Here is a 13,808-nt window from a genome sequence, read left to right as displayed (position 1 = left end):
TGGACATTATTGGACTGTGCAAATTCTGGATATTCATCATTAAAAACCATCATTTCTCACTTTACCTGGGTCTACAGCGTCTGCCTCACCACCTCTACACCGCAATTCATGACATCTTCCATCAAAAATGTAATTCTTTAAAACCATTTCAATTAATTAGGTTACCTGTGTCTGATATTAAAATCGGTTTGATGATCTGAAACAGATAAATGTGACAAAAAGCAAAAAGAAATCTTTGAGAGCTAAAATAATGTTCTTAATGCTCTGTAGTTATAGGTTTAATTTTTTATCAAATAAATGATAAACTGCTGCTTTTTTCAGTATATTCCAAAATAATCATGGACACTTATGTTAGTTCTGTGTAAACTCTGGCTACTGTACTCTGAGCCCTAATGTGTGTGTATTGTTATAAAATGAACAGTTTTACAACTTTGTTTTTGGCAGACACATTTATTACATGAATGTTATTGCTGATGCACACACAAAGACACACACACACACACAACATCAAGGAAATGGAAAATAAATACATCTCTTTGTTAAGTCAATGTTGGAAATGTAAGAGTTTCTATTGGTTATGAGTAGTGTGCTTGCAAACCGTATTAAGGAGTCAGACTTCTTGAAATCTTTACAGTTTGTTATGTTTTCAGAGTTTCGAGATGAATAATGTCATGGAATGTTTAGTCGCTCAGCTGAAAGCTGACAAGTCTCATTACTGACAACACCGGTGATTGTGCTCTGCTTCTCCAGTTTCACAACGGCGTCTGAGGTCTTCCTAAAACACGACGAGGCAACGGAGATGACCAGAATCCACACATGATTTACAGTAGATCAAAATAGCAAATAAGGCAATGACGGTCCCTAGCAACTAGCTTCCCCAAGCGGATCAGGGAGCCACTGCAACCACAGTAAAAAAAAAAAAAAAAAACAAGACACTACGCCTTAAGGTCAGAGGTCATATTAGTTCCTGGAGACTGTTAATGTCTGGGTAATGCAGTTCTGATGCAGCATGAGTGACGGCGCACCCTCCTTGATCAACCCTTTGCTACGGCTAAGACCTTGTGGAGTTCCTGCCTGTTTGGCCAACACTCCGCTTTCCGGAAGGTCGTCCCCTGTGTGCGTGGGCCAGCGGTGTGTGTCTGTGTGTAAGTGCTGCAGCCGGGGCAGTGGGATCACAGTTTGGGTTGAGTGGCCAGCTTTATCTTCAGGTTCTCTGCCAGCTTGTCCAGGAACTCAAAGGTGTTCAGGTAATCGCTGCGTGTCACACTGCAAAATAAAAAACAAACCAAAAAATAAATAAATACAGGAGAGAAGGACAGGGGAACTGAATGAGTTTTAGTCTTCACCAACCCTGACTGGTGGATTAGCTGGTTGGAATTGAAAAATTCTACCTTTCACAAATAAGTGAACGCAATATACCCAACTACCACAACAGCTCTTTTCTGGGTTGTCTAGCTGAACCGAGCCAGTGTCAGTATCAGTGACTGTGTTTCCTGTGACCATAAAATAGTGCAAGTTGGAATTACAAAAATATATTTGCTTTAGGGAAACATGCCAATTTTGAAAAAACACATTTTTGATCAAAAGTTTTGCCGCTAGGATGAGTTGGTTTTTCAGCCATATCAAAATTTGTGTATTTTCCACAACTGAACACTTTTTTCACGTCATATAAATCAGTCACAAGATCAACAACTGTGTTACTACTGGCAGAAAAGACAAAGAAGACAACAGGAAGTGGGAGGATGGTGATGACGTACCATGTTTTTTTTATGAGTGTTGACTTATTATGTGAAAAACTTATTTATGTGTGATTTTAATTGCGTTTCTTATTTAACGCAAACACCACAATTGTGAAATTATGTTTCTCGACATTAGCTGAATTTCAACAAAGTTTTGCGCACATTTGTAGTGGAAAGGTAGCCGTTGAGATGTTTTTAAAAATAAATTCAACAAGAGCAAAAAGTTGTTTGAAGCTTCAAGAAAGAAGACTTAATTTTCTACACATGAAAGGTAAAGATAGTCTAAAATATAAACTCTGTAATTCTGTCTTTCTTCTCAAATTTGACCTTGGACCTATTTAACTGCAGAGCGGTGTAACACCCACTGCTCTCTCAGACAGTGACATCACCTCTGACCCTAATATAACTTAATAATGACTGATCATCATACAAAATCCTCATAAGATTATAGCTAAACAAATAAATAATTTAACAACCAAATACATAATAGCGATAACCTTTGACAGATGTGAATTATTTATTTTAAAGATCTTCTGGTAAAAATATCATGTCTTGTGAAATGACGTACATTACATTTTCAGAAGTCCAAAATGAACTTAGTGACCTGTAATCTATCCCATAATGCCTCTGGATTTGCTGACTTTTTTGCAGGAAGCATGAAGTCCCCACTGTTGGAGAGACCAATATTTAATCTGACAATAAACATTTAATCTTTTAATTAAAATATCCTGACAAAGGAGAAGACAACTGAGCTGTTCTTGGTCCATTGTGGTGAAACTACAACTGTTGTAATTCAGTATAAAATCTCAGTGGACTTCATCCTGTGGGCCACAATGTTCAGGCACACTGTAAAACATTGACAATCAAGAGAAAATGTGTTTTCCCGGTCAAGGTCAGAAATTTCAACAGTTAAAAAGGAACATGGTTGATTGCTCACAATAATCTTGTTCAATCACATGACTCCCAGTACGAACATCGGAAAAACAATGTTTGTTTCCTGTCTATGGATAAAGCATGGAATATCTTGTGTTTTAGTAAAAGCATTACACTGTGGCTATAATTCATTGGTCTGCTGTTAGTATTGCTGGGCCTCTAGAGAACAGGCACAAGAACAATGGCAGGGTTTTCCCCTGTGCATTATGAGATACTTGGGCACCCACCAGGCTAAGCATTGCTTATTTATTTTAGTTTTTTTTTTTAAAATAGTTGCATCTTTTAAGACTTTATAGTCGGTATTCAAGAATTTCTCTTCCAATAACACATAATTATCAAGTGATATTTTCAAATTTCCTATCAACTTTATACATTTTTAAACTCAAAAACATGGCGGGCCGCTGATTGAATGCCTGCCGTAGCACACTGGGCTTAGCATGTTTTCTGGGGAAAACCCCTAATGGCACTCTGCGACATTTGACCTGGACCTATGTCCAAGTAAAGCAATAAACCGGCCAGCTGTTGCAATAAACAATAAATCAATTAACCAAATGATAAATGCAAGCAAGCTTGATCATTTCCATGTGGATGATTTATTGTTTTTCTATTTTCTCTCTTTCTACCAAAAACTGGATGATGAAAGTCTTCATTCTGGTGGTTTTGGTCTCAGCTGTTTGAAGGACAATTTTGCTTACAGGAACTTCAGTGTCCATTTTGCTTGTTGTCTGGGTTGTTTTGTTTCTCTATTTGGGATATTTAAATTGTCTTCATGTTCCAATGTTAAATTTGTTAGAAATTGAAGTTTATTGATCTTTATGCATTATTATGCCATTACCATTATACCATTATATTGACAATTGTCTCAAAACAACAATATTATCATTTATTGCAATAACTTCTGGGATAATTTATCGTCCAGCAACATTTGTTATTGTGGCAGGCCTACCTGCACCATAATACCAGAAAGGGATTTACCCATAGAGCTATGAGTTTGTGTCTCTAATAAATGTGCTGATAACGTACGATGGACGTGACTTACTTTGGCATTCCTTTGATGCAGATGGCCAAGTCCTTGGTCATGAATCCAGCCTCGATGGTTTCGATGCAGACGGCCTCCAGAGCCTCAGCAAACACCCGGAGCTCTGTGTTGTTGTCCAGCTTCGCCCGGTGGAGTAGACCTCGAGTCCAGGCGAAGATGGAGGCTGAAACAAACACATTCACAGCGTGAGGACAGGCTTCGGTCAAAAACACCAGGGTGCATATTTGTGTAGTAAGAATATTCCTCTGACCTATGGGGTTGGTGGAGGTTTCTTTGCCCTGCTGATGCTGCCGGTAGTGGCGCGTCACCGTACCGTGCGCGGCCTCAGCCTCCACGGTGCGTCCGTCAGGACAGATCAGAACACTGGTCATCATGCCCAGAGAACCGTACCCTAAAAACAACCATCAATCATGAACTTTGGTTGCGTAATCAGGAGCAGAGGTTCCTTCAATGTTCACCAAATGGATAGTTTCACCAACCTTGTGCTACAGAATCCGACTGCACGTCGCCGTCGTAGTTCTTGCAGGCCCAAATGAAACCTCCCTCTGATTTTAAGGCCTGGGCCACCATGTCGTCGATGAGTCGGTGCTCGTACCAGATTCCTTTAGCCTCAAACTGAGCTCGATATTCTCTGAAAGACACAAGCAATCCTCTTTCAGTTCTGCGTCGGTTTGCTTGTTATTCTAGCAGTTTAGTGAAGGTCTCACTTCTCATAGATCTCCTGGAAGATATCCTTGAAGCGACCGTCGTACTTCTTCAGAATGGTGTTCTTGGTGCTGAGGTACAGCGGCCAGGCCTTGGACAGAGCCATCTGGAAGGAGCTGTGGGCGAAGTCTCGGATGGACGAATCGGTGTTGTACATCCCCAAAGCCACACCACCGGTACCTGGACAGACACAACAACATGAACCGATCACACTGGAAGTCCTCATGAAGAATACAAAGAATACAAACTGGATTAAAAGTGTCATTGTTTACTGAATGACACTTCATGACAACAGTCAAAAACATTCATGAGGACTCCTTCTTGTTCATGACAGGTGTTATGTCATGTTTATGACAGTGTCATGTCAGTCTTATGCACACCCCTTCAAATAAAGTGTTACTGACAAATCTAGATCCTGTTTGCAGGTCCTGGAAAATGAACAATGGCTAAATGGAAAGCAGGGAACTTGTGCAAAATTTCAGGAATGTTGAAGCACATTTGATTTGAGTGAAGAATCTCTACTCTGCATGAGCAACTCGATGGTGAAAGACAACGGTGCTAAATCTGAGATGTTTCTGTGAAATGATCAGCTCTTTCGTATGCCGTGTTGTGTTGTGAGTTTGACTGCACTGCGAGTTGACTTCCTCTTTACCTTCAAATTGATGGACGACATATTTGACCGGCTCTCCTTTCGTAGGTGTGTAGATCATCTCTACTTTCCCAGGCCCTGGCACTACAAAGTCAGTGGCTTTGTACTGTGGAGCGCATAGAGAGGAAGAGAGAGTTAGCAGTGTATTAGAACCCACCAAAAAGTACAAAAATGATAAGCGTCGTGCAAAGTTCATGAAACAGTTGTAAGGACGTCAGCAGAAAGAGTCAGTCGGAGTATCTAAGGCACATTCATTATGTAACCAGCAGATTTTCTTACCTTTCACCTACACTTTTCCCCTGAACACACAACTGTTGACTTTGTCACAGAGCCATAAAGCAACCTGCTACCCAGATGTGTGATCCTAACTCGTCAAGGCAACAGAGGCAGGTCCAAAGAGCAGGGGATGAAATTTAATTATTGATCCGGAGTCTCCTGGCAACCCCACAGTGTCTCATCCAACAGTGGATCTGAGATCACTCATTAGTACACAAAGTGCTGAGGCCTGTTCTAGTGTGCTTCAGGAGCAGCTTTGTTAGATAATAAACCAGCTGGTAAAACCTGGTAATATGATTCCTGCAGGGCAATAAAGCAATAACAATATATGTCACAATACACGTGATCAATATCAATAGATAATACGTCCGATAGAATTTTCAATAGATTCACTGAACTCCGATCCAGAACCACACAGCATTGTGGGGGATGTAGGCAGAGGAAAGGCTTTAGCCACTCAACCTCTCATGGTTCACTCGATAATATTACCTGCAATAACCAGAGCTAGAGGGAGCATGTAGACATTAAACATGAGGGGTCCCAGGACTGAACCTTGGGGTACCTAACATGTGACTTCTGTTCACTCCAAGTCATTGGTAACTTAGCTGTTGGAAAAAATCATTATCTAAGGTTATTTAAATTATGAGTTTATATGTTTTCATATTATTATTCTTTCATGTCTCTTCTTTGGCCCCTTTTCTTTTATGACACATTATTTACTGCTCTTTGGATGTTTGCTTGAAGATTAGAAACACTACACACTCTTCTTGTTTTATCAATGTTTGTTTGGAGATTAGAAATGCTCACTCACTCTTCTGGTGTTATCAAACTGTCTGTCATAGACGAGTCAGCTTTGTGCCTTGTAAGAGCACCTTAGAACATCCTGTGGCAGAGTTCTCTGACGAAACTTTCTGGGTGACTATGTGAAGAAACCCAACCCTCTTTTCCTTGACGTGACAATAAAAAGCAGCTAAGAGGTGAGAGCCGGTGGAGTTGATGCCAGACAGTTGTTTGCTTGCGGTTCTCCGTGTCTGGCTTCTCTCCCCTCTTCTGCAGAAGAGTAACTTGTGTCTCTGGTTGATTCCTTGCAGGTTGGGAACTAAAATAGACCCAACACTAGCGACAACTTTTCGAGTAACATGCGCAGCAGCAGTTTCAGGTCTGGCCACTGTGCCTCATAGCTGCTGACAAATAAAAAACAATGGAGTGGAGTGAAGGGAGAAATGAGTACAACAGCTGGAGAGGAAACTGTAGACACAATGGGAATGTCATATCACTAGTTTCGAAGTATTTACAACAAAAAACTAATCAACAATTATCTATATTGACTGGTGTTAAACCCTTATATCGCAATATGTTTTGGCTGTTTTCTGGAAGCTTGGAGGAGTCTCCATTAGCAGTGCTGAGGACCAGCTCACCTGGTCTCCGTGTGCATGCCTGCCGATGATGATGGGCTTCACCCAGCCGGACACCAGGCGGGGGATGTTTTTGCAAATGATGGCCTCCCTGAACACGGTGCCTCCCAGGATGTTCCGGATGGTCCCGTTGGGCGAGCGCCACATCTTCTTCAGCTTGAACTCCTCCACGCGCTTCTCGTCCGGCGTGATGGTGGCACACTTGATGCCCACGTTGTAGCGCCGGACCGCCTCCGCTGCCTCGACCGTCACCTGGTCGTCGGTCGCGTCTCGGTTTTCCATGCCGAGGTCAAAGCTGAGCAGGACGACAACAAGGAGACCGGAGACAAGGCTGAATTATAGCTAACGACATGCAGAAAGTGGACATAAAAATTGTAGGAGGTAAAACACGTGTGCACTTCTGTGGCAGAAGCATTAATGTAAAGGACAGAAAAAGATTTTAAGAGAGCTCACTGAGTTTTCAGACGTCTCTTAGGGTCGATGATTTCATGGGTCTCAGCTATTTTAGCAGCAACAGTGAAACAGACAATATAAAGCTACCCATGTGATTTGAGAGGCAAGATAATGGCATCCTTGGACGAAGATAGTCGAGTTTGACCAGTCCTGATCTAGATCATTCTACAAAAAACACAGACGCGTCGTCTCATCTCTTGAGCAAGTTGATCGTTATTTTCCAACAAATGTCTGTTCTTTACTCAAGTTATGGGCCATATGGAATCATGCGACCTACTTGGTTACAGGAGAGGCATTAAGTTTCACTTTGTAACCTACATCCAGTCTTGACTCTGTGAGAAAAAGAACAACAGATTTCTGTTTTTATTGAAAAATCTGTGATCTGCACATCTTCTAGCTAAATGTGGCCAAATCAAATGATTTAAACCTGGAAGACACTAAAGATATTTATAATCTCTGTACCCCAGGCATAGATGGGTCACCAATAAAGAGGACGCTCTGTTGCCATTATTATTCATGCTTCATTAGACACAATTTAGAAGCATGCCTGGAGCGCCAACTAGCCAGGCACTGATGGGAGCTGAAGCCACTGCTTTACTTAGCTAAAATACTGAACATTAAACTACTATGAATGGATTTAGAAATGAACTTACTGTCAGAAGACGGAAGCAACCTTAATGTGAGGTGAAACGGAATGTGAGCTTGCTTTCAACTACAGAATAATTCAAACAGCTGCCGGGGTTCTGCCAGTTCCACACTGCAGCTAATTACAACTCTTCAAAGACCCGTCACAGAGTTCACATCAGGGTCCATTAACACCCTGTTCCTCTCTTAGACTCCGCTATTAGTGTCTTTAATGAGGAACTTTTTGAAACACCGAGACACAAGCAGTTCTGTGTGCAATGACTGACTGGTTACGCATGACCTCCAACAAACCAGTGGAACAAACACAACCAGATCAGAATGCTGTTCATTTCCTGATATCAGTGTTTTCCCATGCTGCTCTTCAAGGCACACTGCTGTGTATATCTTTGGCATTTTCCTGCTTCCAGTCCAGTTTATTTGTATAGCACATTTCATCAACAAGGCAGCTCAATGTGCATTGTACCAATATCTTGATCAATGCTCCAGTTATTAGGAATCAGAGTAAACTCTAAACAGGTGGGGTTTTTAGCCTTTGGTTTAACGGAACTCGGGGTTTTGGCAATTTTGCAGTTTTCTGGAAGTTTGTTTTTTTTCCAGATTTGTGGTGCATAGAAGCTGAATGCTGCATCTCCACATTTGGTTCTGGTTCTGGGGATGCAGAGCAGAACCAGAACCAGAAGACCTGAGAGGTCTGGAAGGTTGATATAATTTCTTTCTTCTTTCTTCTAATTTTTCTGGTTGACTTGGTGAAATTTCTTCCTTTTGTCTACTTCAATCAAATCAATTAATTAAATTTGTATAGCACATTTCAGCAAATAAGGCAGTTCAAAGTGCTTTACATCATAAAAACACACAAAAAAATCGACAACTGGAACATTACATTTTTCAAAACTTTTGTTATGCTTGGCATATTTTCGGTACTTGATTATATGTTGATGTGGATTAATCCTCTTTTTTTAATTTCTCTCTTCAACATACACCTCATTGCAACTGATGGCTGATTAATAGGCTTTCACTGAACTGCGATAATCTGAATCAGGTGTGTTAAAGCAGTGAAACATTGAAACATGCAGAGCAGTGTGTGTCGAGGACCGGGGTTGAGAAACACTGGCTTATTGTCGAAACCTGAGAGCATCTGTGTGCACCCGCTGCCTTTGTTTGAAGAGGTGACCTTTTCCCTAGTTTCCCCTCCCCGTCCTGCAGAAAGTTTAAACCAGGACACAAAAACTGATGAATACAGAGCAGAAGATGGAGTAACCAGAATAAACTATTCATTTAACTGATTTTCTCACTTTTTCTTAAGCTTGAATTCGAATAGCTACTTGTTAGTTTTACTGAATCAACAAATCTATAATTTGTCAATTTCCCAAATATCTACAAGTGGCTGATTTGCAGTAGGAATGCACCACTCCATTCCAGCAGATAAAATAGGCAGATTTTCCCTTTAACTCTTCTGTCCAATAATTTACAAATCCATCAACAATTTGCAAAATAATTTCATTTAAATGCACGAAGATTCCCTTTTTTGGAGTTTAAAACACATGAAGCTGCATATATTTTATGCATGTTGATTTGAATTGAATAAGAAACCAGGAGAAAGTCATACACCTATTTGCATTCATGAATGGGAATGATGTAATCACTGCTTTGCTTTCAGTTGGATTTAAAACCTGCACCGCTTTGGTTATCTTTTATGGTAAGTGCTTGTTGCAATTATTTGATAAATTGAGACAAAGTTAAATTCAATCATCAGTTATGTGTTAAAGTTACTGGGGGGGGGATAAATCAAAATCAAAGCAAAGCAAACATGAGAATCAGCCAGGAAAAGTCTAATCAGTGCATCTGCAGTTATTACACTGTGTCATTTTAATACCACACACTTACTCTACACACTTCCTGTTTCACCTTTCACTGGGGTTTAATCATTTTAAGCTAGTGTCTGCATGGACGTTTTAGAAATTTTGGGATTGGAAAGTAGTTTGAATAAAACACTGATGGATGGAACAGAATGTAGGTTATAACAATGTGCAAGAAATTCTGTCAACACCTAAACATCAATGATAGTGACTTAAGGCTCTGAGGACTCTTGGTGTGGGTAAAATATTGACTGCTGAGATAAACTCTACAAAATCATCCCTTTGTGAATATAAGAACTGGCGGAACTTTAAGTTTACTTTTTGAGTTGCTCAATCTCTGACAGTTCCACCTTCTAAGACTCTATTAGTGTAACAAGGTCAGTATTACGCAATACTTATCATAACTGGACTTTCAGAACTTGATCACAACAGATCATTAACTTTTATATGATCTCATACGAAAAAGAGTGATGAAATATTTTTAAAATGTATGCCAAAAAAAAAGGCAAACATTCAAAGTGAAAAAAATGTGTATTATGAACTTTATATCCTTTAAACATGACAAAAAGGCTCCTCCTCAAAACACGAGGAGTTAAATTAAAAGACTTTTAAGGTTTAAAAATTGTTTCCGCTTTATTTAACAGCTTTGAACATTTCCTTTCATGTCTTTCATTTTTTACTTCCCATGCTGTGATTTGTTCTTTTTTCTGGAATGATTAATATGCCAACGTTGAGCAACTGCAGCCATATTTTCCACTTCCTCCCCAAGACAAACCCACCTTTAGAGGAAACTTCTGTAAGAGTTAGCTCTATCCAAGTTAAGTTATCAATGCAGCCATAGTGTTGCACTGGGATTTATATTGTGAAACATCCAAAGACATCCCCAAGCTGTCTTGTTCAAAACAAATTTCACAAGACGAGTTTAATGAAAACAAGCTATACAAGACATGCAAGATCTGCAGGAATGGTCACTTCATATCGGCAGCTACAGGAGCACCAAACAGAAACTATTGTGAAGTTTTTTTAACATTTTGAATGCTAATCAAGAGGGGAGCAAAGTATAATGGCACAGTAGAGCCATCGCAAATAGAAGAAGAAAAAAAAAAGCAGTACATTTCTGACATCAAACTCAGAAATTTTCAGGTTAATCTCAGAAACATTCCAGAATAAGCAGGAACATTTCTGAGCTCCAGTAGTTGAAAATGTTTGACATTTGAACATTTTCAAAGTTTCAAAATTAGAAATAATAATAATTTTAAAAAATCTAACATTTTTGAGGGGTTTTTTTTATAGAAAACTTCTGAGATTACGCTCAAAACTTTTGATTTTTTCTCCTGTAAAATTTCCACTTTTGGAGCTCAGAAATTCCCTTTTTTTCTAGAAAATTTCTGAGATTAATATCAACAATTTCTAGCAAATTTTCAACTTTTCAAACTCTGAGATTTCCACGTTTTTTCTACGAAACCTTTGATATAAATCTCAAAATGTCTGAGTCATTTGGTGGAAATTTACTCCTCCTTTCTCTTCCTATCTAAAATTACCCTCATGTACCATCATAAAAAAATGACAGCATACCTACTATTTTTTGGTGTCACGTTTTGATTTTGAAATCCTCCATCACATTTGAGGGTAAAACAATCAACGACCTCCTCTCACCTGTGCAGGTCCAGCTCCAGGTAAGGGAAAATCAGCTTGTCCTTAATCAGCTCCCAGATGACCCGAGTCATCTCATCGCCTTGCATCTCCACCACTGAGCCGGCCTTGATCTTCTGAGACATCTCAACACAAACACACACGCTGTGAAGAAAACAAGAGCAACAGATTGTATGTAGTGGCAACCCAAAGAAAGGGGGCTAGTCATCAATAGATTATAGGAACAGAACACACAGCTGCTCTGTTACAGATTTTTAGAGTTGAATTCTGTCGGTCAAGGAAAATGTCAGAATTCTTTTAAGAAATTCAAAGATTCTTCTAAAAGTTTTCCTTGTGGTTATAAAACATGAATGAATGGTTGCAGATTACATTACTTTGCTGAAAACAGTAATTATTTTGTAATATTACACATGTTATATATTGGCTGTGCAAAGAAAAAAGAAGAAGCTTTTGTACATATTTCCTCTCAAGATTAGATTTTGAGAAATAATTTTGGATTTCTAATTTTACTGCTGGAGAAGATCAGTGTTCTTGGTGTGGCAGTGGCCAATATCGAAATTTGCAGGTCAGATGTTTACAAAAATCGGTGATCGTTAAAGCAGATCGGTGTTTCGCTCGTGCTTTAATCGTCTGAATTAAAACAGATGTTCGCTCTCTGTGAAATAATCTCTTCGCGTTATTAAATAGGAGCAGCCCGAATAATTACTGAGCATTCAATCTGCACCGCCAGATTTCCTCCATAATAATCCTCTTGCGTGGTCTTTTGAACAAGCCACATAAACATATGCTTTACACATGCACTGACTGAACAGTATGGAGGGTTAAAACAAACAAAAAACAAAAACAAAAAAAAAAGAAATTAATAAAACAATAATTATTTCTGTATACGTAAAAATGTAACATTTGCAGTAAACCGACAAAGTTTAGATTTTAGAAGAAGTTGCGCTTGTTGACATCTGCCTCTGTTTGGTATAATTACACAGTATTCCCAAAGCTTCCGGGATTGCTTCATTATAACACAGGACCAGACAGACAGCTCAGACGGCCAAGAAGCAGTTGGTCCAAACCTGGAAAGAAGGAACCGCTAACAGAACCAGTTGAGCAAAAGCGACTCTGATAAGTAACTCCGTGAAACATAAAACCAGGAAGGAGTTTTCTAACGCAGCTCAGGGCCTGAATGGACTCTTTATGCTAGCTCCACCCGACCAAGAACAAGGGGCGCCACAGAAACACCGTGTCGTTTTCTGCTTTCTCCAACACAAGCCTTCTAAAGCACGACGGTGTAACGTCATATTTCGTCTTGGGGGCAAGAAAACTAAACGTTAAGCTTTAGCGACAGAACAGGAAGATGCACCGAGATAAAAGCACAAAACGAGAGCATCTTGCTTCCCCGTAGTTCGACATTATCTAACTTTGCAGTAGCCAGTGTTTAAAATGAAGCGCTTACCTTCGGTTTCAGAATAAAAATCCAAAACAGAGTCAGAGACGACAGGGGGAACCGGACACTGGGATGTTTGGACCGAGGTGACAGCAGATCAGGCTGCTCAAGCAGAGCCGGCGACTTGCAACGTTCCGCCTCTCGTTGACAGAGAGCCAATCAGTGAAGAGCTTACGACTATCGCGCCAATCAGATAAGCCCACACAAAAGGAGGGGCAACTCAACTCTCTGATTCGACCTTGCGATAATTCACAAATTTGTGCTTATCTACGTCCACGCCCAGTGACAATCACTCTACTGTGTGGAACTACAACTGTAAATAATAATAATAATAATAATAATAATAATAATAATAATAATAATAATAATAAATTAGAAAATTTCTGAAGACATTTAAACTAAAGTGTGCCCGTCTGTGGAAACTCAGCATTCTGATTCTCAAAATGAGCACCAGTGCTAAAGTAAGCTACAAAAAACAAAACAAAAATTCACATAATTGTTTTGGGAAGATCCTTTATACCATTACCACACCAAACAAAACCAGATTCACTGCCTCCAGGGAGAAAACACATGCTTACAAATCGTATGCAAGGTATTGAGCAATGTGTCTGTGTGATAGTTTCCTGAGGGTGGAGTTATCGGCTGGGAGTGAAACTGTGACTTTTGCCCTAAATGCTGCACTTACACACGTGGACATAATTCTGTTAATGAATTAAAAACCTACAATGGTCACTGAAATAACTTACTAAAAGTAATAAATAAAGACTTACTGAAAATGCACCAATGAAAATCAGACATATGAATGTGAGTGTGTGGGTTCATGTGTGTGTATTTGTTTAGCTGTCCTATATAGGCATCTTTACTAACCTTCTAAAGACCAATGATCCTCATGGGGATCAAAGCCCAGTCCTAATACAATGGACACCCTTGTTCAGGGTCAGAGGTCAAGTTTAGATGTAAATTAGCCTTTGGTTAATGTTAGGGTTAATAATACAACTAGTAACCAT

The 13,808-nt window shown here is 39.7% G+C and overlaps 1 protein-coding gene across 1 annotated transcript; it reads right to left on the bottom strand.

Moving 5' to 3' along the window:
- Window positions 1-430: 430 nt before the first annotated feature.
- Window positions 431-12,956, bottom strand: idh1 (isocitrate dehydrogenase (NADP(+)) 1). Its single transcript, XM_032568009.1, has 9 exons — window positions 12,811-12,956; window positions 11,367-11,507; window positions 6,760-7,051; window positions 5,069-5,171; window positions 4,419-4,596; window positions 4,191-4,342; window positions 3,962-4,102; window positions 3,712-3,874; window positions 431-1,266 (listed from the first exon to the last, which is right to left on the bottom strand). The coding sequence occupies exons 2-9, from the start codon at window positions 11,486-11,488 to the stop codon at window positions 1,173-1,175; spliced, it is 1,245 nt and encodes a 414-aa protein (XP_032423900.1). The 5' UTR covers window positions 11,489-11,507; window positions 12,811-12,956; the 3' UTR covers window positions 431-1,172.
- Window positions 12,957-13,808: the final 852 nt, after the last annotated feature.

This window comes from Xiphophorus hellerii, chromosome 7, assembly GCF_003331165.1.
Source record: "Xiphophorus hellerii strain 12219 chromosome 7, Xiphophorus_hellerii-4.1, whole genome shotgun sequence".
Classification (NCBI taxonomy): Eukaryota; Metazoa; Chordata; class Actinopteri; order Cyprinodontiformes; family Poeciliidae; genus Xiphophorus; species Xiphophorus hellerii.
Note: the sequence above shows the minus strand (reverse complement) of the source record. Positions and strands in the feature narration are given on the sequence as shown.

Excerpts from the sequence above, each read along its gene's own strand:
- idh1 (XM_032568009.1), bottom strand. The coding sequence starts at position 11,488 with ATGTCTCAGAAGATCAAGGCCGGCTCAGTGGTGGAGATGCAAGGCGAT. Across the intron at positions 4,343-4,418 it reads TTCCAGGAGATCTATGAGAA|AGAATATCGAGCTCAGTTTG; the intron begins GTGAGACCTTCA and ends TGTGTCTTTCAG. Across the intron at positions 4,103-4,190 it reads GTCGGATTCTGTAGCACAAG|GGTACGGTTCTCTGGGCATG; the intron begins GTTGGTGAAACT and ends GGTTGTTTTTAG.